The sequence below is a fragment of the Otolemur garnettii genome, unplaced genomic scaffold (genome assembly GCF_000181295.1).
Source record: "Otolemur garnettii isolate 467f Iridium unplaced genomic scaffold, OtoGar3 scaffold00044, whole genome shotgun sequence".
Lineage (NCBI taxonomy): Eukaryota > Metazoa > Chordata > Mammalia > Primates > Galagidae > Otolemur > Otolemur garnettii.
The window spans coordinates 9,214,438-9,237,228 of record NW_003852439.1 but is presented as its reverse complement, the minus strand read 5'-3'; the positions used below and the strand labels follow the sequence as shown (position 1 = coordinate 9,237,228).

The following is a 22,791-nucleotide window of genomic DNA, read 5'->3' as shown; positions in this document are numbered from 1 at the left end:
CTGGGGATTCGAACCTGCCACCTTAGGTGTATGTGGCTGGCGCCTTAGCCACTTGAGCCACAGGCGCCAAGCCTGGGGAAGTAGTTTTTTAAAAATATAAATATGTTGATTTCTTGGGGAAAAAAATAAAAATAGTTGGGTATTGTGTTGGGTGCCAGTAGTCCCAGCTACTCGGGGGGCTAAGACAGGAGAATTGCTTGAGCCCAAGAGTTTGAGGTTGCTGTGACCTATGATGCCATGGCACTCTACTGAGGTTGACAAAGTGACACTCTGTCTCCAAAAGTAAAAAATGCCAAGCTTGGCAATCATAATTCGTTTGCATTTTCTTTTCTTTTTTTGAGACAGAGTTTCACTTTTCCATCCTCCGTAGAGTACTGTACCGTCACAGCTCACAGCAACCTCCAACTCCTGGTCTTAAGTGATTCTCTTGCCTCAGCCTCCCGAGTAGCTTGGACTCCTGGGGCCCGCCACAACGCCTGGCTATTTTTTGGCTGTAGTTGTCACTGTTTGCCAGGCCTCGGCAGGATTCGAACCTGCCAGCTCTAGTGTATGTGGCTGGCGCCTTAGCCGCTTGAGCTACAGGCGCCGGGTCTTCTCCCCGATATGCTAAGTCAATTGTTGTGTGCGGCCACAGGCGCGGCCGGGAAGCCCACAAAAGTGGCAGCACTCCGGCACTTACGCCATCGCTGGCCAACATGGGACAAAATGGCTGCCGCGCCCTGGGCCATAACCACAGACTCCGCGACGCTCCAGAACTACAACTCCCAGAACACTCTGGTTGAAGGCGTCAGGGCGATAGGCGGTCGCGCGCCACGGAAGGCCGTGGTAGGCCCCTCCCTCCTTCACTCCCAGCGGAAGGTCTCACGAATACGTTGCGGATTCGGGCCGCTCCCCCGCCCTTCTTCGCACTGGCCGACGGGACTCTTAGTCCTTCGGGCAACGGAGTAGATTCTCCCTTGCGCCGTAAGAAACTGTACTTTCCGGAGAGGCTTTGGCGCCTGCGCACAAAGTTACGGGGCGTACTACGGTTCCCGGCGGGCCCTGCGACGCGCGCGGCTGCGTGCTGACGCACTTAGTCGTGCTGACGCGCAACGCGGCCCAAGGCTGGGTGCGAGTGGCGCAGTCGGAGCCTGCTGCGGCCCCTGAGGAAGCGAGGAGGCGTCGGCGTCGGCTGAAGCAGGCGGACCGGCGAGGCGAGGCGGCGGCTCCAGGCCCCGAAGGACTCGGGAGTTCGAGTAGCGGCAGCGGCAAGACCTCTACCCCTCGGCAGCGGCGGGCAGAGGCGGCGGCGGCGGGTGAGAGGGTGAGGGAGCGAGCGAGCTGGGTGGGGGAGGGGCGGCGGCCCCGGCGCGAGGCCAAAGCGCGCGGAGAACGGCCTAGGCTTCCGCGCGCACGCGCGCTCGCCGCCCTTTGCTGGCGCGGACGCCCTCGCTTGCCTGCCTCCCCTCCCCCTTCTCGCCGTTCCTGTGGCGCGCGGTCTTCGCCTCCCCCTCCCCCTCCCCCATGGCAACGGCGAGCGCAGCCGCTTGCTCTCGGGTTCTTGAGTGCCCTCGGCGACTGGGCTGCGAACGACTCGCTTGCTGGTCTCCCCCCACACGGTCGAGGTGGCCCTTCCGCAGCTGTCTTCTTTTGCCCTTTAAGTAGCGAGGAAGGGGCGGTAGCAAGCGGCCTGCTTCCGGATCGTTTTCCCCGCGCCTGATTCCTTTTCCCCGCGAGTCTCTCCGGGGTTGGGCTTCCCAGACTGTGGGGCGCCGCGCAGCCCCCTCCCCCATACCTCAAGGCCAAAAATAAGCCTTCGTGGCCCGGCCGCTTCTTCCAGGGCAGTGAGCTAGATGGCCCGCGTCTAACAGTTTGGGCTCCTTGTATTAGCCGCAGTGTTATGAGGGGGGAGGCCTGATTCTCAGAGGTTAAAAAGGAATTTAACATTTAGGTTGTGGATGTAGACTCTGTAATCTCTTTTATTCTTCCATTTTTTTCAACATCTCCCCACAATTTGTGTTAAAGCCAGGGAGTCTTTTGGAGGCCGTCGTTGGGGAAGAGATGGACTCTCTTTAATTGTTCTGGATTTCTGTTTCAGGCATTATTTGGCAAACAACACTTTTGAGCCTACATTTCCTCCTAGCTGCTTTTACGTTTGTCTTGATCAAAAATTCAGAGTTAGTTTTTGTCATCTTCCTAAGTGCGTGGGCTTAGGGCTCTTTTAGAGCTAACATTTGCTTTCTGGGTTCCATGTGTTCTCTTAGTTACTACAGTGCTCCAATGTTAAGCTTCTGTTCGTTTTCTTGGATAACCCTTATCTCTTTTTTGGTGCTCTTTCCTTTTCTGAATGTCTTAATATTAAGTTCCAAGATAATTCTATCGCCTTACTAAATAGTTGGCATTGTTACAATTTCCCAACAGGAAAAATTGTCTTTTGTTTTCCTTTGTAGTTTACTTATTTTTGCTTTTACTTTGGGTAACTTTCATATCTAGTCTCTGGACCCCACTTTAAGAATCCCTATTTATAAAGTCTGGTTTTGATGGTTTGTGTGTTGTTAGTTTTTCCTTTTAGTGTCTTGAGACTTCCTTAGATGCTGTGGTGTCTTTTGTTTCTCTTTGTTTGCTAAACGTTCTTCAAAACGTTGTGACTTACATATCCTTTGCTTAGCAGCTACTGATTTTTCTTCCATAGTGGGAGGATTTTTGTGTGAGGTGGTGTGGAAGTGTGGGTGAGTGGTTAAGCTGAAGAGTTAATTGCAGGTCAGAAACATTCTGCAAGAGAAGCAAAAATTAGGTGGGGTATGGAAAGGCAAAGAAGGACCTGGGTTTAGTGTGGGGAAGGTTGACAGAAAATGAAAGTTAGGATTGGAAGATAGAAACTGATCTCTTGAGCTATAAGGAAGTTTTTAAATTTCCACTTGCTTTTGTTAGACTTAGCCTCATCTGTCACTCTGGCATAATCTTTTCTGTTTCAATTCTCTCTTGAATCTGCTACTGGGGTTGGGCAGGAGCCCATTCTTAGACTGGGGTGAGAAGAGTTGGAAGGTGTAAACTGTTCTGGATCTAGCCTAACTCTTTTCCAATCCACCTCATACGTTGTCTCTCTTACCTTTTTTCTTTTTCGGTGCATGTTAGTACATTTTCCCAGACATTAGCATAATTACTCTGGAATTTTCTAGATGTAGCCTTCCCTTCTATCCAAGTCTGTCTTTTCCATTTGCTTTGATTCCTCCACTTTACCTCTTCCTTGGGGTTTCTCCTAGGTATTTTTTCCTCACACACTTATCTATGCTATGAAACTGTCTTGGAGAGGATGGATTGAAGAAATAAATAGAATACATATTGCAGGAGAAAGGAATAGAATATGTGTAGTGAAGGAATATAACTAGAAAAACAGGAGCTTGAGTGTTCTTCAGAGTCACGCTGGGGTTGGGACAAGTTGAGAGGATAGAACATGGTAGGTGACCTGGGGTTAACACAGGGCCAGGGGTAAAGCAGAGCTGAGAGAGAAAAATGAGGAAGTGCAATAAAGGGGATTGGTAGGGATAGCCAAACAATTAATGGTGAGATAGGGTGAGGGCTTTCATAGATAAGTTTATGATAGAATATATAGAGAAGATATGAGAACAGTTGGAACAGAAGAGACTGGTTTGATGTGCTTAAATAGAACATTGAGTTGAAAACAGGTAATATTTAACAGGAGCTAGTAAGACTCGGGCGATAATGTTGTAAATCCTATTGGGAAGGAAATTGAACAAATAAAATGCCAGGATAGTTGGTAGGATCTTTCAATATATAGAATCAAGGGAATGGCTCCTTACTTGGGAAGTAAAGTTTAAGATTATGTATCCAAGGTTCGTATGTGTTTCTGATGTGCATGCTGGCCTTTAGTCTGGATGTGAGGCTGCACAGGACAGTTTTATCTTAACCAACTGGTCCACCGGCTTAGATAGTAAGGGGCTGTTTAGTTCATTTTGCAGTCATTTAGAGCAGTCTGAAATCCTTACGTAAGTTCTTGGAAGACTCTCTGGACACGGATTATAGGCCATTGGGTGCCACAGATCTATGTCTGGTGCTTTTTGTGCCCTGTTTGCAGACCTTAGTTGGTGATCAGAGGTTAGGAATTAGAGTAGTTGGTAAAGATACCACTTGTGCATTTTGGGGCCAGAGGAGAGTAAAGGGACGTTGTGGAGTGATTTGATAGAAGCAGGATTGGTGTTTGCCTAAGATGAAAAAGGAGAAAACCTAGGTGCAAGAAGGGATTTAGAATTCTGTGTGAGAGCATTAAGGAAAAAAGTAAAAGGCTATAAGAACTGGAGTGTGATTTCGTGGAAAGGAAGCAGTGTAGGAAGGATGAAGAAGGGGTTATGTTGGGCAAGCAGGAGGATGATGGAGCATTATTTAGTTAAAGGAGATTTAGTGTGAAGATAAATGTTGAAATAGGGATGAAAGAGCAGGGACTTGGGTGGTGGTTAAGTGGTTAGTTTGGGGTCAGGGGCCTGACCCGTGTCTCCCCGCTCCCCCTCAGGAGCGGTGGTGCCCCCTCCCCCGGGCACGGGGCCATGTACAACGGGATCGGGCTGCCGACGCCCCGGGGCAGCGGCACCAACGGCTACGTCCAGCGCAACCTGTCCCTGGTGCGGGGCCGCCGGGGTGAGCGGCCTGACTACAAGGGAGAGGAGGAACTGCGGCGCCTGGAGGCTGCCCTGGTGAAGCGGCCTAATCCTGACATCCTGGACCACGAGCGCAAGCGGCGCGTGGAGCTGCGATGCCTCGAGCTGGAGGAGATGATGGAAGAGCAGGGGTGAGGGGAGGGCTGGGGAAGAGCTAAGCACTGAGCGAGTGCAAAGCTGGGGGTGTTAGGTGGGGGTATTAGCTTAGGTCTGGTTCAAAGAGGCCTGGAGAGGAGTTGTGGTAGGGGAGGAGGTAAATGAGCTAGAGAATTGGAAAGTTAAAGGACAGTGCAAAGTGGGAGATGAGGAAACTGTGTGTCTGGGGCATAGATGGGAGCCTGAGAGACTGAATTACTCAGATGAAGGCACATAGGGAAGGGGGCCGGTTGAGGAACAAAAACGTGCTTTGAGGGAGAAACAGAAAGCAGAGACCAGGTAGGAGAAGAGCTGCATAGTAAACAGGTGTTGTCATTGGTAGAAGAGAAGGTAAATGGATTTAAGGATTGAGGCCTTGGAAGATAGCAAAGGCAGGAAGCCAGGAATTGGGATAATATTTGAATAAGAGGTAGTCATGGGCTGGGTAGGGTTGTGAAATTTTGGAGAAGGAGCACATCAGGCAGAAAACCTTTTAGAGCAGTGGTTTTCAAACTTCAGCATCGATAACTCTTATAAAATACGATATACCTTACTTTGGAATTCCAGGAAGTAAAAGACTTGTTCTTGTTGAAGTTGGGGAGAAGTAGTTGGAACTCTGCCTGCTTAACTTTCTTCTTTTGGCCCCTGAAGTGTAGCATGTTTAAAATCCACTGTTCTAGAGGGTATAGTAAGTGGAAGGAAAATGATTAAGAAAAGATCAGAAGGACTGACAAGAAGGGACTTTTGGGTGACAGTGAGTGAAAAGTTCTATGTGTGCATGGAGAGGGAAGAGACCCTGTTGGAAATGAGGGGAATATTTACTTGGGTCTGGGGAAAGTGTCCTGCTAAGCTCTAACCCTGAAGGGATTTGTTCTTCAGGTACGAGGAACAGCAAATTCAGGAAAAAGTGGCGACCTTTCGACTCATGTTGCTGGAGAAGGATGTTAACCCTGGGGGCAAGGAGGACACCCCAGGGCAAAGGCCAGCGTGAGTGTTGAACTCTCCCTTGGTTCCTTTGGACTCTGCTGCTGCTGTTGCTGCTGCTGCTGCTGTCCTTTCTCCTTACCTGGAACTTCCTCCCTGCCTCGTCGTCTTTCCCCATGCCTTATTTGGCTCCTGCTTATAATTGTGTTCTGATTATGGCTAGTCCCTTTGTTCTTGGATTCCTTCAGACTTTTGCTTTTTTCCTCCAGGGTAACTGAGACTCACCAGTTGGCAGAATTGAATGAGAAGAAGAATGAGCGACTCCGTGCTGCCTTTGGCATCAGTGATTCTTATGTGGATGGCAGTTCTTTTGATCCTCAGCGTCGTGCTCGAGAAGCTAAACAGCCAGCTCCTGAGCCTCCCAAACCTTACAGGTAACACACGATCAAGAATACCACTTTAGGCTTCTTTTTCTGATTCTAAGCATCCTCCTTGTGCTCGCTCCCTGTTGTGGGTTGTGGGGTTTTTTTTTGTTGTCTGTTTTGGTAGACTTTTTTCCTCAAACTCGCCAGATTTTTGTTCTGAAGTTGAGATGTCTAAGAAAGTTTGTCTTAGCACCCTGTCTCCACTTTTTCTCCTTCCCCAGCCTTGTTCGGGAGTCCAGCAGTTCTCGCTCACCAACCCCAAAGCAAAAGAAGAAGAAAAAGAAGAAAGATAGAGGGCGGTAAGTTGGTTGGAAACTTACTCTAGTAGCCAGAGGACCAATTTTGTGGTGTACTTCCTCTTTAGGAATTGACAATTCTTGTTTCTAGAAAGCAAGACGTAGCTGTCAGGTAGGAGAGAGTTACCATTTAGGTCTCAGTTGGGACAGATGATGTTCTGTGTTTGTCAGTGGAGATAGGTTAAGTTTGCAGGTCTGCCAATTAAGAACTGGTCAGCAGCCTTTTGCATTTCTGGAATTTCGTTTTTTGTCTTGAGGTTTGTTGATTTAGCAGTTACCTATACTTTATGAAGAGTAAAGAAATGGGTCTGGGACACCGATGCTATTGAGATGTTCAGGTTTTAAAAACCTTTTTAAGTGGTGGATTGTAAGGAGGAAGGCCAGGGAAGAAGCTAAGCAGAATGATCTTGCTTCTGAATTCATCTTTAGCAGGTCAGAGAGCAGTTCTCCTCGACGGGAGAGAAAGAAGAGCTCAAAGAAGAAGAAGCACAGGTATGAGGTGGGAATCTTTGGAGTGGTTGAAGAAGGCTTGCTGAGTTCAGGCACAGATGTTTATTTTTTTCTTTTTTTTCCCAACAGGTCTGAATCTGAGTCCAAGAAACGTAAGCATAGGTAAGAAAGAGCTTTTTGTCTCTTAGGAGACATAGGCTGATATGGGAGTGATAAGTTACTGCTTGATGGCCTTGCTTGCTCTTGGCTTTTGGGAAGTTTCTCTTTCTTGTAGTAAAGCTCAATTTCTTAATAACACTTCTCAAGGTTGGGTGCCATGGCTCATGCCTGTAATCCTAGCACTCTGGGAGGCCAAGGTGGGCAGATTACCTGATCATGAGTTTGAGACCAGCCTGAGCCAGAGTGAAACCCCAACTCAAAAAATAGCTGGGCTTTGTGATGGGCTCTTATAGCCCCACCCACTCAGGAGACTGAGGCAAGAGAATCGCTTGAGCCCAAGAGTTTGAGGTTGCTGTGAGCTGTGACACCACAGCACTCTACTGAGGGCGACAAAGTGAAACTCTGTCCCCCTCCCCCCCCAAAAATAAAAAAAGATGAAAAATTTGTTACTTTTAACAACTTTGCATTACATTCTAGGTCTCCCACTCCAAAGAGCAAACGCAAATCTAAGGACAAGAAGCGAAAACGGTGAGTGTGTATACAGGGAATTTGTTTAGGAAGTAGATAAATCCCACCTTAGAAGGGAGGGGACAGATTTACTCATGTCTTAGACTGCTAAAGGGTTAAGGGACTGGTAAAGAGAATCCAGTATAGGTGTGGCAGCACCCTTATTTGTTGTTTTGGTCATTTTTTTAGATCTCGAAGTACAACACCAGCCCCTAAGAGCCGCCGGGCCCACCGTTCAACTTCTGCTGACTCTGCTTCCTCCTCTGATACATCCCGCAGTCGGTAAGGGGTAGTCCAGGAGGAAGGGAGGGAGAGGGAATGGTGGGTTAATCAATTTAATATTTATTGAGCGCCCACGGTGTGCTAGGCGCTGCACAGACCATTCGGAAGACACGGTCCCTGCCCTGTAGGAGCTGACAGGCTAAAGCAACAGGATGGACAGACATATACATTTCCCCTTCTCTTTTTTTTTGTTTTTATTTGTTTTTTTTTTGTTATTTTTTTGTTTCGTTCTGATGTATATGGACTGCCAGAATAGGGGGGGTGGTGGTTTGTTCGTGGTGTCTGGGGGAGGAAGGAATCCTTACCCTGGCTTCCTTAATCGGGGAAGGCTTCCTGAAGGAGGTGGGCTCAGAGGTGAGTTGTAAATGAAGTGGGTAGGGAGTGGGTTGGGTGGACGGTTTGGGGATGTTTTGGGGAGGTGAGTAAAGGGGTAGAGGGAGAACATTTTTTGGGGATTATGCTGGGAAGAGAAGGACCAAAATGGACTGAATGCATTTCATTGAATGGTTTTTATCATGTGACGAAGAAGGTTTTTTAGAAGAGGGTTATACAGTTACGAAAGGTGGATGGGTGTGCCAGGGAGGGGGTTTTCTGTTCTCCCTTTGAGCTGATTTCCTTCCTTTTCCCCGTCCTCAATTAACTCACTCAGGTCTCGAAGTGCTGCAGCTAAAACCCATACAACTGCCTTGACTGGGCGAAGTCCTTCCCCTGCTTCAGGGCTTCGAGGGGAGGGAGATGCACCTTCCACTGAACCAGGTACCACCAACATACAACAGCCTTGCAGCCCAGAGCCCTCCACAAAGCAGCCTAGCAGCCCTTACGAAGACAAAGACAAGAAGGAGGTCTGTTGTCAAGTTGTCAATTTTGTTGGATTGCAAGGGTATGGAATTGGGACAGCTGTATGACGTGAAGTGGGGAGGTAATATAGCTTATTAAGAAATAGTTCAATTCTGTTTTATACATTCCTCTCCCAGTTATCAAGTTCTCTTCTGTATCTGCAGATCCTTAGTATTGTGGCTATGAGAATTAAACTACATTTGATACTAATAGGGTTTTTTTTGGGGGGGGGTTGTTTTGTTTTTGGAGATGGAGTTTCACTTTGTCACCCTTGGTAGTAGAGTGCTCTGGCATAATAGCTCACAGCAACCTCTAACTTTTGGGCTCAAGCAATTCTCTTGTCACAGCCTCCCTAGTAGCTGGGACTATTGGCGCCTGCCACAGTGCCAGATCATTTTTAGAGATGGGGTCTCACACTTGGCTCAGGCAATCCACCCACCTTGACCTCTCAGAGTGCTAGGATTACAAGCGTGAACCACCCACACCAGGCTGATACTAATAGGTTTTATATTGCTGTACTGTTTATGTATGTACATATATAGATAAAACTAGAACAAATGTTTTAAACTACATTGAGCTTTACTACTTAACAATGCCTTTAATTTATTAGATACTCGTTTTGGCTCACTAAAATTTCTCTTTTCTTTCTTTTTTTTTTTTTTGAGATTGTCACTATGTCGCGTTTGGTAGAGTGCTGTGAAGTCACAGCTCACAGCAACCTCAAACTCTTTGGGCTTAAGTGATTCTCTTGCCTCTCAGCCTATTGAGTAGCTGGGACTGCTGGCACCTGCCACAACACCTGGTGGTTTTTGGTTGCAGTTGTTGTTTAGCAGGCCTAGGCTGGGCTGGAATGCGCCAGCCTAGATGTATGTGGCTGGTGCTCTTCTCACTGAGCTATGGGTGCTAAACCTAAATTTGTTTTTTTCTTTTTCTTGGAGACAGAGTCTCACTTTGTTGCTCCAGGTAGAGTACTGTGGTATTATAGTTTATAGTGACCTCAAACTCTTGGGCGAAAGCGATTCTCTTGCTTCAGCCTTCCAAGTAGCTGGGACTACAGCTATTTTTAAAGATGAGGTCTTGTTCTGGCTCAGACTGATCTTGAACCTTTGAGCTCTGGTGATCCACTTGCTTTGGCCTACCAGAGTGCTGCTAGGATTATAGATGTGAGCCATGACACCCAGCATAAAATTTTTCAATTCACTAGATTAGTGCCAGCAGTCCGAATGCAGTGGTTTTTTTAAAACGCAGTTCCTGTTTTAATAGCTTCTTTCCTAATTTAAGCCCTATTTATTTCTCCTTGCTTTAACTACTAAACAGTATAAATTCTTCTCTCATCTATTTTTCATGTCATCTAGGTTACCTTACCAAATCATAAGTTGGGTCATTTCAGAAAATTATGCTATATCTATATTGCTTTGGAATTGTATCTACAGACTTTTATAATTGTTTTTCTTTCTTTCTTTCTTTTTTTTTTTTTTGCATTTCACCATTTCTACTCTACTTTTTTATTCTTCATAAATTGTGTTCTCAAACCTTGGCCTTTTATTTGTGCTTTTTTTTTCATTTAATATAGTTATTCCTCAAGGATGAAGTTAATTGCCGTTCATTTTCAGAAATATCATCTTTCTCCTAAAAAATACTTTTTTATGTTCTCACAGCCTTTTGTAATGGTATTTATTGTTAAATGTAGCACGTGTTGTTTGTATTTTGTCTATTCTATAGTTATGATATTCTTGAGGTCACAGATAACCTATATCTTATCTTAGGGTTTTCTGCATTGTACATTATGTTATATGATTCTTTTGTTATTGAATGAATGTGATTGTCTATGGTGAGGGACAAAACCAATCAATGTAATGGAGTGTGCAGAAGAAAAGTTTCATTGGGAAGGGCATTGGGATCTTAAGGGTGATGTGAAGTTTTGGTGCTTATGTATCCCTATCCCTACTCTTTCTTCCACTTATAGAAATCTGCAGCTCGACTTAGTCCCTCTCCGGAAAGGAGCAGCACAGGCCCAGAACCACCTGCTCCCACTCCGCTCCTTGCTGAGCAACATGGCGGCTCCCCACAACCCCTTGCAACAACTCCCTTAAGTCAGGAGCCAGTGAACCCCCCATCTGAGGCCTCTCCAGCTCGGGGCCGGTCACCACCTAAGTCTCCTGAGAAACCTCCCCAATCTTCTTCAGAGAGCAGTCCCCCATCCCCTCAGCCTACCAAAGTTTCTCGGCATGCCAGCTCTTCCCCTGAAAGTCCTAAAGCTGCTTCAGCTCCTGGGGCCCACCGAGAGATTTCTTCTTCTCCCACATCCAAGAATCGATCACATGGCCGAGCAAAACGGGATAAATCACGTTCTCATACCCCTTCACATAGGATGGGGAGGTCCCGTAGCCCTGTCCCTACTAAGAGGCGATCTCGGTCTCGAACCCCTACTAAGAGAGGTCATTCTCGGTCCCGGTCTCCTCAGTGGCGTAGGTCTAGGTCTGCACAGAGGTGGGGAAGATCTAGAAGCCCACAGCGCCGTGGCCGCTCTAGGTCTCCTCAGCGACCAGGCTGGTCCAGGAGCAGAAATACCCAGAGACGAGGCAGGTCTCGATCAGCAAGGCGAGGCAGATCACACTCTAGATCCCCAGCCACTAGGGGCAGATCCCGTTCTAGAACACCAGCTCGGCGGGGCAGGTCTCGTTCTAGAACGCCTGCCAGACGGCGATCACGATCTAGAACACCCACCAGGCGCAGGTCTCGGTCTAGAACACCAGTGCGGAGGGCCAGGTCTCGATCTAGAACACCTGCTAGGCGCAGATCCAGGACCCGATCACCAGTACGACGACGGTCTCGTAGTAGATCTCCAGCTAGGAGAAGTGGCCGATCTCGCTCTAGAACCCCAGCCAGACGCAGTGGTCGCTCACGCTCTAGAACCCCAGCCAGACGCAGTGGTCGTTCACGCTCCAGAACCCCAGCCAGACGCGGTGGCCGCTCACGTTCTAGAACACCAGCCAGGAGAGGGAGATCTCGGTCTAGGACACCAAGACGAGGAAGATCCCGCAGTAGAAGTCTAGTTAGACGAGGAAGATCTCACTCTAGAACACCACAAAGAAGAGGCAGGTCTGGCTCATCATCAGAGAGGAAGAATAAATCCAGAACATCTCAGAGAAGGAGCAGGTCCAACTCGAGCCCAGAAACAAAAAAATCTCGTGTTTCTTCAAGGCGGAGCAGGTCTGTCTCTTCACCAAGATCCAAAGTCAAGTCTCGCTTGTCTTTGAGGCGAAGCCTTTCAGGATCCTCTCCATGCCCTAAACAAAAATCACAAACACCGCCTAGGCGCAGTCGCTCTGGATCATCCCAACATAAAGCTAAATCTAGAACACCACCCAGGCGCAGTCGTTCCGGGTCTTCACCACCTAAGCAGAAAGCTAAAACATCAAGACAGAGTCATTCTAGTTTATCTCCTCACTCTAAAGTGAAATCTGGAACACCACCAAGACAAGGGTTGGTAGCAAGTCCTCAGGCCAATGAACAGCCTGCAACACCACAAAGACAGAGCCGTTCTGAATCATCACCTGACCGTGAGTTGAAATCTAGGACCCCTTTGAGACATAGCTGCTCTGGGTCCTCTCCTCCTAGAGTGAAATCTGGTACACCTCCAAGACAGAGCCCATCTAGGTCGTCATCTCCACAACCCCAAGTGAAGGCCATAACATCACCACGACGAAGAAGCCATTCTGGTTCTTCTTCTTCAAGTCCTAGTCGGGTGGCATCTAGAACACCTCCAAGGCAAAGCAGATCAGTGTCTCCCCCCTCCACTGTAGAATCCAGATTGTTGCCAAGACACAGTCATTCTAGGTCCTCCTCACCAGATACCAAAGTGAAATCTGAAACACCACCAAGACAAACTGACTCAGGTTCTACTTCTCCATACCCCAAAGTTAAGCCCCAAACTCCACCAGGGCTAAGTCTTTCTGGATCAAAGTCTCCAAGGAGTCTACAAGAGAAGTCTAAAGACTCACCAGCACAAAGTTCTCTTGGATCTTTCTCTCTCTGTCCAGGAGTAAAATCCAGTACACCACCAGAAGAGAGCTATTTTGGCTCTTCATCTCTGCAACCGAGAGGCCAGTCTCAAATTTCACTAGATCCTGGATCTGGTACTTCAAGTCCAGAAGTGAGACAGAGTCACTCAGAATCTCCGTCTCTGCAGAACAAATCTCAAACCCCTCCTAAGGGTGGTCAGTCCAGGTCCTCATCTCCAGTCACTGAGTTGGCAGCCAGATCTCCAGTGAGGCATGATAGAAGTGAATTTTCATCAAGTCCTTGTTTGAAATCTGGAATGTCTCCTGAGCAGAGCAGGTCCCAGTCTGACTCTTTATATCCTACAGTGGACTCTGAATCTTTTCTGGGGCAGAATAGATCAGAGCCTTCTCTTGAATCGAAGGAGAAAATGGTCTTAACCTGTCAGGAGGATGTTACTGCATCATCTCCTAGACTAGGAGACAAATTTAGTCCTCTAGTGCAGGGTAGGCCTGAGTCTTCACCAGTACTGAAAGATGTACCTATAACCCCACTGAGAGAAAGAAGTGGTGCTGAGTCATCTCCAGATACAAGAGACCAAAGTAGCACATTAGCTAAGTCCTGCCAAGATGAAGAGTTAATGGAGGTGGTAGAGAAATCTGAAGAACCCTCCAGCCACGTCCTTCCTCGTTTGTCTCCAGAATTTAAAGAAATGGCTGGAAGTAACTTTGAGTCATCTCCTGAAATAGAAGAAAGGCCTGTCATATCTTTGACTCTTGACCAAAGCCAATCACAGGCTGCTATGGAAGCAGCAGAAGTTGCTACAGTGCCCCCATCTTGGGGTGGGGCACATTTTTCTCCAGAACATAAAGAACTGTCTAACTCTTCCCCTAGGGAGAACAGCTTTGGGTCACCTTTAGAATTTAGAAACTCAGGTCCTATTAGTACTGAAATGAATACTGGATTTTCTTCTGAGGTTAAAGAAGACTTGAATGGACCTTTCCTTAATCAGCTGGAGACAGATCCATCTCTAGACATGAGAGAACAATCGACAAGATCCTCCAGACGCAGCAGTTCTGAGTTATCCCCAGATGCGGTGGAAAAGGGAGGAATGTCTTCAAATCAGAGTGTTGCTTCACCTGTACTTGATGCTATACCCAGAACACCCTCGAGAGAAAGAAGTAGTTCTGTATCTTCTCCTGAACTGAAAGATGGTTTACCTAGAACTCCGTCACGGAGAAGCAGGTCTGGGTCTTCTCCAGGACTTAGAGATGGATCTGGGACTCCCTCAAGGCATAGCCTGTCTGGATCCTCTCCTGGAATGAAAGATATACCTAGAACACCATCCAGGGGCAGAAGTGAATGTGATTCTTCTCCAGAACCAAAAGCTTTGCCTCAGACTCCCAGACCTAGAAGTCATTCTCCATCATCCCCAGAGCTCAACAACAAGTGTCTTACCCCCCAGAGAGAGAGAAGTGGGTCAGAATCATCAGTTGAACAGAAAACTGGGGCTAGGACTCCACTTGGGCAGAGAAGTAGGTCTGGATCTTCTCAAGAACTTGATGGGAAACCCAGTGCATCCCCTCAGGAAAGAAGTGAGTCAGACTCTTCTCCAGATTCTAAAGCCAAGACACGAACCCCACTTCGGCAGAGGAGTCGCTCTGGATCATCTCCAGAGGTTGACAGCAAATCCCGACCTTCTCCTCGGTGCAGTAGGTCTGGCTCTTCCCCTGAATTGAAAGATAAGCCAAGAGTGGCACCCAGGGTACAGAGTGGTTCTGATTCCTCTCCTGAACCCAAGGCTCCTGCCCTCCGGGCCCTTCCTAGACGAAGTAGATCAGGTTCATCAAGCAAAGGCAGAGGTCCTTCTCCTGAAGGAAGTAGCAGTAGTGAGTCTTCTCCAGAACACCCACCTAAATCCAAAACCACTCGAAGAGGCTCCAGGTCATCACCAGAGCCCAAGACCAAGTCTCGCACACCACCTCGACGTCGTGGCTCTCGTTCATCTCCTGAGCTAACAAGGAAGGCCAGAGTATCCCGTAGAAGCCGCTCTGCTTCATCCTCTCCAGAAACCCGCTCTAGAACTCCTCCAAGACGCCGAAGAAGTCCATCTGTGTCTTCCCCAGAGCCAGCTGAAAAGTCGAGATCTTCACGCCGGCGGCGCTCAGCTTCATCTCCCCGTACTAAGACAACTTCCAGGAGAGGCCGTTCTCCTTCACCAAAGCCTCGTGGACTCCAGAGGTCCCGTTCCCGCTCAAGGAGGGAGAAAACCAGAACAGCTCGCCGACGAGAGAGGTCTGGATCTTCTCAGTCAACATCCCGGAGAAGACAGCGGAGCAGGTCAAGGTCTCGGGTTACTCGTCGCAGGAGGGGAGGCTCTGGTTACCGCTCAAGGTCACCTGCCCGGCAGGAGAGTTCCCGAACCTCTTCTCGTCGCAGAAGAGGCCGCTCTCGCACACCTCCAACTAGTCGGAAGCGTTCTCGCTCACGCACTTCACCAGCCCCATGGAAACGCTCCAGATCTCGAGCCTCTCCAGCCACTCACCGACGATCTAGGTCCAGAACGCCCCTGATAAGCCGTCGTAGGTCCAGGTCTCGAACCTCACCAGTCAGTCGGAGGCGGTCAAGGTCTAGAACATCAGTGACTCGACGAAGATCTCGGTCTAGGGCATCCCCTGTGAGTCGAAGGCGATCCAGGTCCAGAACACCACCAGTAACCCGCCGTCGTTCAAGGTCCAGAACACCAGCAGCGCGCCGGCGCTCCCGTTCTAGAACTCCTCCAGTGACTCGCAGAAGGTCCAGATCTAGGACTCCTCCTGTAACCAGGAGACGATCTCGAAGCAGAACATCACCCATCACTCGTAGAAGATCAAGATCCAGAACATCTCCAGTCACCCGAAGGAGATCACGATCTCGCACTTCTCCAATAACTCGAAGAAGGTCCCGCTCGCGAACCTCCCCAGTGACACGCCGCCGCTCTAGGTCCCGAACACCTCCAGCTATTCGGCGCCGCTCTAGGTCCCGAACGCCACTGCTGCCGCGCAAACGTTCTCGAAGTCGCTCACCTCTTGCTATCCGCCGCCGTTCTAGATCTCGTAGTCCACGAACAGCTCGGGGGAAACGATCCTTAACAAGATCTCCTCCAGCCATTCGCAGGCGGTCTTCTGGAAGTAGTTCTGATCGTTCACGTTCTGCTACTCCTCCAGCAACAAGGAACCATTCTGGTTCTCGGACACCTCCAGCAGCACTCAATAGCTCCAGAGTGAGTTGCTTCAGTCGTCCTAGCATGTCACCAACTCCTCTTGACCGCTGTAGATCACCTGGAATGCTTGAACCCCTTGGCAGTTCTAGAACACCCATGTCTGTCCTTCAACAAGGTGGTGGCTCCATGATGGATGGTCCAGGTCCCCGAATACCTGATCACCAGAGAGCGTCTGTGCCAGAAAATCATGCTCAATCTAGAATTGCCCTTGCCCTGACGGCCATCAGTCTTGGCACTGCTCGACCGCCTCCGTCCATGTCTGCTGCTGGTCTTGCTGCAAGAATGTCCCAGGTTCCAGCTCCGGTGCCTCTCATGAGTCTTAGAACAGCCCCAGCAGCCAACCTTGCTAGCAGGATTCCTGCAGCGTCTGCAGCAGCTATGAACCTGGCCAGTGCCAGGACACCTGCCATCCCAACAGCAGTGAATCTGGCTGATTCGCGAACGCCAGCTGCAGCAGCAGCCATGAACTTAGCCAGCCCCAGAACAGCGGTAGCACCTTCAGCTGTGAACCTTGCTGACCCTCGCACCCCTACAGCCCCAGCTGTGAACCTGGCAGGAGCCAGAACCCCAGCTGCCTTGGCAGCTTTGAGTCTCACAGGCTCTGGTACCCCACCAACTGCTGCAAATTATCCTTCCAGTTCTAGAACACCCCAGGCTCCAACCTCTGCAAACCTGGTGGGTCCTCGGTCTGCACATGCCACAGCTCCTGTCAATATTGCCAGCTCTAGAACCCCTGCCGCCTTGGCTCCTGCAAGCCTCACCAGTGCTAGGATGGCTCCAGCATTGTCTGGTGCAAACCTCACAAGCCCCAGGGTGCCCATCTCTCCCTATGAGCGTGTCAGTGGCAGAACTTCCCCACCACTCCTTGACCGAGCCAGATCCAGAACACCACCATCTGCCCCAAACCAGTCTAGAATGACCTCTGAGCGAGCTCCCTCCCCTGCCTCAAGAATGGGCCAGGCTCCCTCACAGTCTCTTATTCCTCCCGCACAGGAGAGGCCTAGGTCCCCTGTGCCATCTGCTTTTTCAGACCAATCCCGTTCTTTGATTGCCCCAACCACAAGCATAGCAGGGTCCCAGTCCTTTTCCTCTGGGGCAGTGGCAAAGTCTACGGCCTCTGCTAGTGACCACAATGGCATGCTCTCTGTTGCTGCCCCTGGGGTGTCCCATTCTGAGGGTGGGGAACCACCTGCCTCTACTGGGGCCCAGCAGCCATCTGCATTGGCTGCCCTGCAGCCAGCAAAGGAGCGGCGGAGTTCCTCCTCCTCCTCATCATCCTCTAGCTCCTCCTCTTCTTCATCATCATCGTCATCCTCTTCCTCCTCTGGCTCCAGTTCTAGTGATTCGGAGGGCTCTAGCCTTCCACCTCAACCAGAGGTGGCACTGAAGAGGTGAGGGAATTTGACTTTAAGAAATCTCTTAGGGAAAAGGCATTAGGGATGGTTGGGGGAGTAGGGAGGGAGAAACCATGTCACACAGGTTCTTGGCTCTTTTGAGAAGGTATGGGGACCTTGATGCTCAACTGGGGGTAGAAGAGAATGCTGGGGTGGGGTCTGGGGTTGGGGGGAAGAATGGGACAGATAAAAGACACCAAAGGTTAATTTTTTAGAGGATAATGATAAGTTTTCCGTCTCTACAGAGGACAGAACTAGAGGAAATGGACTTAATTTTACAGCAGGAGGGATGGCAGTTAGACCTCAAGAGGAACTCCCTGGGCTGGAAGGATCTTCAGAGGTCATCCCATCCCTCTCCCTGCCTCCAGGCAGGACGGCCCCCTCCCCAGCCAACCTGCACTCACAGGGGGCCTCCCCAAGCTGCGGCTCTCCAAGGAAGGAGACCACCCAGCTTCAGCTTCCACACCTGAGCCCAGAGGCCTTATTCTTCCATCAGGGACATTCTTGAGGTTTAACCTTGATCCCTTGTGCTACGGGCCCCAGCCTGTTGCTTGTGTTAGCAGAGGTTGGTCAGCTCGGGCCACTGCTCTCCAGAGATTGTGCTCACTGGCTGGTGTGGCTAGGAGAGCTCCCAGGGCCTTTTTCAGTCACCCCTCCCCCACTGCCGTTCCTCCAGGCCAAGGAAGGTAGGGTTGGGGCTGGGGCAGCTTGTCTCCTTGTGACACTCCTCTTCTCCCACAGGGTCCCCAGCCCTACCCCAGCCCCAAAAGAGGCTGTGCGAGAGGGACGTCCTCAGGAGCCAACCCCAGCCAAACGGAAGAGGCGCTCTAGCAGTTCCAGTTCCAGCTCTTCCTCTTCTTCTTCCTCTTCCTCCTCTTCTTCCTCTTCTTCATCCTCTTCTTCCTCTTCCTCCTCTTCTTCCTCCTTCTCCTCCTCCTTATTCTTTTCAGCTCTTCCTCTTCTTCTTCCTCTTCCTCCTCTTCTTCCTCTTCTTCATCCTCTTCTTCCTCTTCCTCCTCTTCTTCCTCCTCTTCCTCCTCATCCTCTTCTTCCTCTCCCTCCCCTGCTAAGCCTGGTCCTCAGGCCTTGCCCAAACCTGCCAGCCCTAAGAAGCCACCCCCTGGCGAGAGGAGGTGAGTGGTGCCTTTCCTGAGATGGAAAAAAGGGGGGTAATGTGTCCAGAGAAGGGACCCTGGGGATGTCTCATGTGGACTTTGGTGTTTGGTTGTATGGAGGAGTCAGGTGCACTCCTCTCCCCTGTTCTGTTGTGCCCTATTCTGGCAAAGGGTTGCACCATCCAAGTGGGTGCTTAAGCCAGAATTGGGGAATCCTAGGTTTCTTCCTTTCCCTCCCCCTGACATACAGCCTGGTCCTAGGGTTTCTAGGTTTGAAGTCTCCCCATTGCTACTGCCAGGGTTCTGGTCTGGCCACCATCATCTTCTCCCCACTCTGTCCACAGCCTCCTCCCTGTCTCCTTGCCTTCACGCCATTTTCTTCCACATATAGCCAGAGGGATCTTTCTAAAATGCACATCTGGTTACTTCCCTCCACTCCACAAATCCTTCCTGGGATGCCCTGCGGCCTGCAGGATAAAGCCCCACCTCTGCGGGAATGGCGTGTGAGGCTCTTCACCAACTGGCCTTGCCTGCCTTGTGTTCTCCTCTCCTGCCTGCCCCCACACATGCCCTGTGCTCCAGCCACACCCAGCGCCTTGCAGTCTAAGGAGAGCCCATGCCTTTGGACATGCTGTTCCTTCTGCCTGGAATTTCCTTGTCCGCCTGGTGAACTCCTCGTTCTGCAAGACTCCGCTCAAACAGCACCTTCAAGAAGACTGCCCTGCCCCTGCCCTACCCTGCCCCATGTTCTTGTCCCTTGGGGTCCCCAGACCTACACACATCCAATCCTTCGGTGCTGCTTCCCATACATGGGGCCATGTGTGCCTTCCTTCACCACTGAGCTCCTTCAAGGGCAGGGACTGTCTTTATCTTTGCATCCCTCCCCCGCTGTACCCTGTGCTCTGCCCATTGGGGCATTCGGTGGATGGTGTGCGGGCGGATGGGTGAGTGAGCGGACAAAGGTGGGTCTGAGGTTGGCCCTGCGTGGTGTGAGGTTTGGTGGTCAGGACCTGGGCGGGTGGTCCTGAGTGCTGGTTGGTGTTTCTGGAAGTTATGTGGTGCTATGGGGCTCTACTCCACTCTCCAGGTCCCGCAGTCCCCGGAAACCAATAGACTCCCTTCGGGACTCTCGGTCCCTCAGCTACTCGCCTGTGGAGCGTTGCCGTCCCTCACCCCAGCCTTCGCCACGGGATCAGCAAAGGTAGAGCCAAACATGAAGTGGCAGTATCCAGCTTGATCCAGCCACTGACTCTGCCAAAACATTTTGAGGCTCAGTGGTGCTTAAGGTTGTTGCTACTTGTGGTCTCATATCTGTTTTGCAGTAGCAGCAGTGAGCGGGGTTCCCGGAGAGGCCAGCGTGGGGACAGCCGTTCCCCAGGCCACAAGCGGAGGAGGGGGACACCTAGCCCTCAGCCCATCCGACACCGCTCCTCTAGGTGTGTTGCCCTGGAAGGCTGAGATCCCCTTCTGGTAGCTGGTTCTGGTGGTACTGGGTGGTGGCCCCATCCTGGAACTGGCTCAGGAAGGTAGGCTTGAGGGCCCCAGTGGAACCTCAGAGCATTGATCCCTGTCTTCTCTGTTGCAGGTCTCCGTAAATCATCTTTGGGGTATTGCACCACACCCCATGCTCTGGACCCACAGGGAATGCCCTCTTTTTTCCCCAGCAGAGCAGTGGGAGGGGCCCTTGTTTGCCCCCTCCTGAACCTTGGCAGCCCTTAGATGGAAGGGCTTCCTTTCTTTCTCCCTTTTTTTCTTTGTTCCTGTGAAATGTTAATCTCTTGTGAGTTTTTCCTGGTTCACGTGTTTTGGGGTGGGAGGGAATGCAGATGGGAGTTGGGAGAGGGGAGGATACAGTTTAGGACACCCCAGCTGGAGTGAGAAAGGCCCTGGGAGGCATGGGTCCCCTTTGCATCCCCAAGTTCCTGGGGGCTGATGGTCTGGGACTTGGGAAGTTGTGTGAAGTGTTCTTGGAAGGGGCAGGAGTTGAAGTTAGTTGGTCCCTACTGTCCCCCATGAGATATGTGGCCCCTTCCCCCCAACTTTTCATGTTTCTTAAAGGCATTTTGGTTTTTTAAAATCTGTACAGCAAGAGCAACTTTTTCTGTCAAATAAAAATGAGAAATGCAGGAATTGGGTCTACAGACTGTTTATTAGGTGTGGTAGGAACATATGAGCCAAGCTCCCCCCTCACTTCAAGCTTCCAAGTGAGCAGCTCTCTTCCTGTGTGGGGTCTCCTGAGGGCTTTGGGGAACCTGTGTGATACTGTTCTAGATTGTGCTTCCTCACTAAAGATGCTCTCAAACCAAACCCCTGGCTTCAACTTTAGCTTTTTGCTCCTCTAGAGGCCCCTTGGAAGTGGGTTATTACCAGGTTGGGGAGCTTGAAGGAGTATGATCTGAAACTTAACTTCCTGGAATAGCCTGACCCAGGGTTCCAGTTCTTCCCAGTTCTTTCCCTAGGCTGGCTGCTGGAAGTGGCTCAGCCTTTAGGCAGCCCCGGTCACTCTGGTGCCTTTGAGTGGCAGACTGGGCCAAGTTCTCAGCCAGGGTTCCAGGTAGGAAGAGCCCAAACAGGAGCCTGTGGGGGCAGCATGACCCATCCCAGGGAGGGTGATGCCTGGAGTCAAGAGAGGGTAAGGAGAAAGAGGCAGCAACCAGGCAGACACCCAAATCTCTTTTATTGGAGGGAATGAGCCTTTTGGGGGCAGGCCAGGGGCCTTCACTGTACAGCCTGTTCATTGGCGCTGCTTCCTGAGTCCTGGGGTTTCATCACATCGGGTAGCTCTGGTGGGCTGGAGAAGGGCTCAATGCGTAGGGCCTCAAAGGCATCATCTGCAAGATAAGGGACAGGGCTGGACTGGGGACTTGGTGTTCACCTGTAGCTTGGGGCACCTCCATGCAAAGTCGCTCTCCTCTCCCCTCCAGATCTGACTTCCCTACACCCAGCTATCACACTCAAGTGACCCTACTGGAATATCTCCCACCATTATAAACCCAGCCTAACTATGACCCACACCTCACTTGCCCTTCCTCCTCCATGTCTACCAGTGAGCCTGCGGGATAACCACCTGCACCTGCATCCACCTACTTCTGTCTCCACAGCCGCCACCACCCAGATTGTCCTCGTCTTGTTCCCTTCACACCTCTTTTACTTAATTTTAAAATAAACTAGACTCTTAACTCCTCTCCTGCTTAAAACCTAACAATGGCTTCTCATCATACTCTGAGCAGTATCTCAAGTCCTTGCCATCATGTTTCCAAACCATCTCCTCTGCTCTTAGATTCTTGCTCCTTATGTCCCTAGACCAAGCTCTTTTCTGTGTTGGGACCTTTGCATTTGGCTGGTCCCAAGAGCTGCCATTCAGAATGGCTGGCTGATTCTTGGCAGAGTTGAACACAAAGGTTTCCTCTGAGAAACATTGCCCAGTACCCCCCTGAACAGTCAGTACATTCCAACACCCTGTACACAGCCTTGGGGGCACCTACCACTGGATAAAATTGTGGCTTTTCTTCTGACTGGCTCCTTTTCCCACTAGAACTGTGGCTCCAAGGAAGTTCTCACTGTCACCCCAGCACAGAGCAAACGAACCCCACTTCACAACTTTTCTCCTATGCGTTCTTCTACCTGGCTCAAGGTTCTCAACTGATTAGACCCCACCCCCCCACCCCCAGAGAGAGCTGGCATGTTTGGAGACAATTTTGGTTGAGATATCTAGAGGGCTGCTACACATACTACAATGATGAGACAATGCCACACAGAATTACCCAGCCTAAAATGCCAATAGTGTTGACCCACCTTAATCCAATGCACTTTCCCAGCCACTACCATGCAGTGACAATTCTTGCCTTTACTACTTCTCTTACATTCTGGAGATTAGTCTGGCCAATGCCCTTTAAAACTGAATTTCAACACATTCATCTCATTTCCCTGAGCAGTTAGTTTGAATGACTGGGAGAGACCTGCATGGGCATGGAGATGGCCCAGCTAATGCCTGGGAACCTATGTGCTGACTGCTTCAGCTGCACCCAGAAATGAGTTTTGCAAAGTAGTCCATGGTTAGACAGACCTGCCAGCCCACACTGTAACCCCAATCAAGACAGCCACCATGAGCCTAAGGGATGATGTGACCTGGGGTCCACCATGTTCAATGCCATATTGAGGGTTGGGAAAAACAAAGTCACTTCCCTTAGCTTCAATTTTCTCACTTGCAAAATGGGTCTGTAGCATCTTCCATGTCACAGAAAACCTCTAGGGTACCTCTTTTCAAATTAGAGAAAAGGGCTGGGTGTGGTGGCTTACACTATAATCCCAGCACTTGGGAGGCCAAAGTGGGTGGACTGCCTGAGCTCAG

General features: G+C 50.1%; 2 protein-coding genes across 6 annotated transcripts in view; one reads left to right on the top strand and one right to left on the bottom strand.

The window, feature by feature from the left end:
- The first annotated feature begins 1,059 nt into the window (after positions 1-1,059).
- On the top strand, positions 1,060-20,570 carry SRRM2 (serine/arginine repetitive matrix 2). 5 transcript variants are annotated; one of them, XM_023513789.1, is made up of 13 exons: positions 1,060-1,295; positions 4,508-4,783; positions 5,667-5,774; positions 5,981-6,145; positions 6,358-6,435; positions 6,862-6,924; positions 7,012-7,044; positions 7,519-7,569; positions 7,738-7,830; positions 8,480-8,672; positions 10,634-17,322; positions 17,571-17,665; positions 18,067-18,249. In XM_023513789.1, exons 2-12 carry the CDS (start codon positions 4,542-4,544, stop codon positions 17,581-17,583), a joined length of 7,728 nt encoding a protein of 2,575 aa, XP_023369557.1. In that variant the 5' UTR covers positions 1,060-1,295; positions 4,508-4,541; the 3' UTR covers positions 17,584-17,665; positions 18,067-18,249. The 5 variants fall into 5 exon arrangements, with proteins under 5 accessions (XP_023369557.1, XP_023369556.1, XP_023369558.1 ...); XM_023513788.1 differs by lacking the exon at positions 18,067-18,249 and having other exon boundaries at positions 17,571-17,950; XM_023513790.1 differs by lacking the exons at positions 17,571-17,665; positions 18,067-18,249 and adding an exon at positions 7,916-8,184 and having other exon boundaries at positions 1,063-1,295; positions 10,634-10,875.
- A 526-nt stretch (positions 20,571-21,096) lies between these two features.
- Positions 21,097-22,791, bottom strand: part of ELOB (elongin B) — a 23,333-nt gene continuing 21,638 nt past the window's right edge. Inside the window, exon 3 of the mRNA XM_012805698.2 lies at positions 21,097-21,271. Coding sequence (XP_012661152.1) covers positions 21,159-21,271 — 113 coding nt within the window. The 3' untranslated portion in view covers positions 21,097-21,158. The remainder of the gene's footprint in view (positions 21,272-22,791) is intronic.

Excerpts from the sequence above, each read along its gene's own strand:
- SRRM2 (XM_023513789.1), top strand. The coding sequence starts at position 4,542 with ATGTACAACGGGATCGGGCTGCCGACGCCCCGGGGCAGCGGCACCAAC. Across the intron at positions 7,045-7,518 it reads TCCAAGAAACGTAAGCATAG|GTCTCCCACTCCAAAGAGCA; the intron begins GTAAGAAAGAGC and ends ATTACATTCTAG. Across the intron at positions 7,831-8,479 it reads TCTGATACATCCCGCAGTCG|GTCTCGAAGTGCTGCAGCTA; the intron begins GTAAGGGGTAGT and ends TAACTCACTCAG.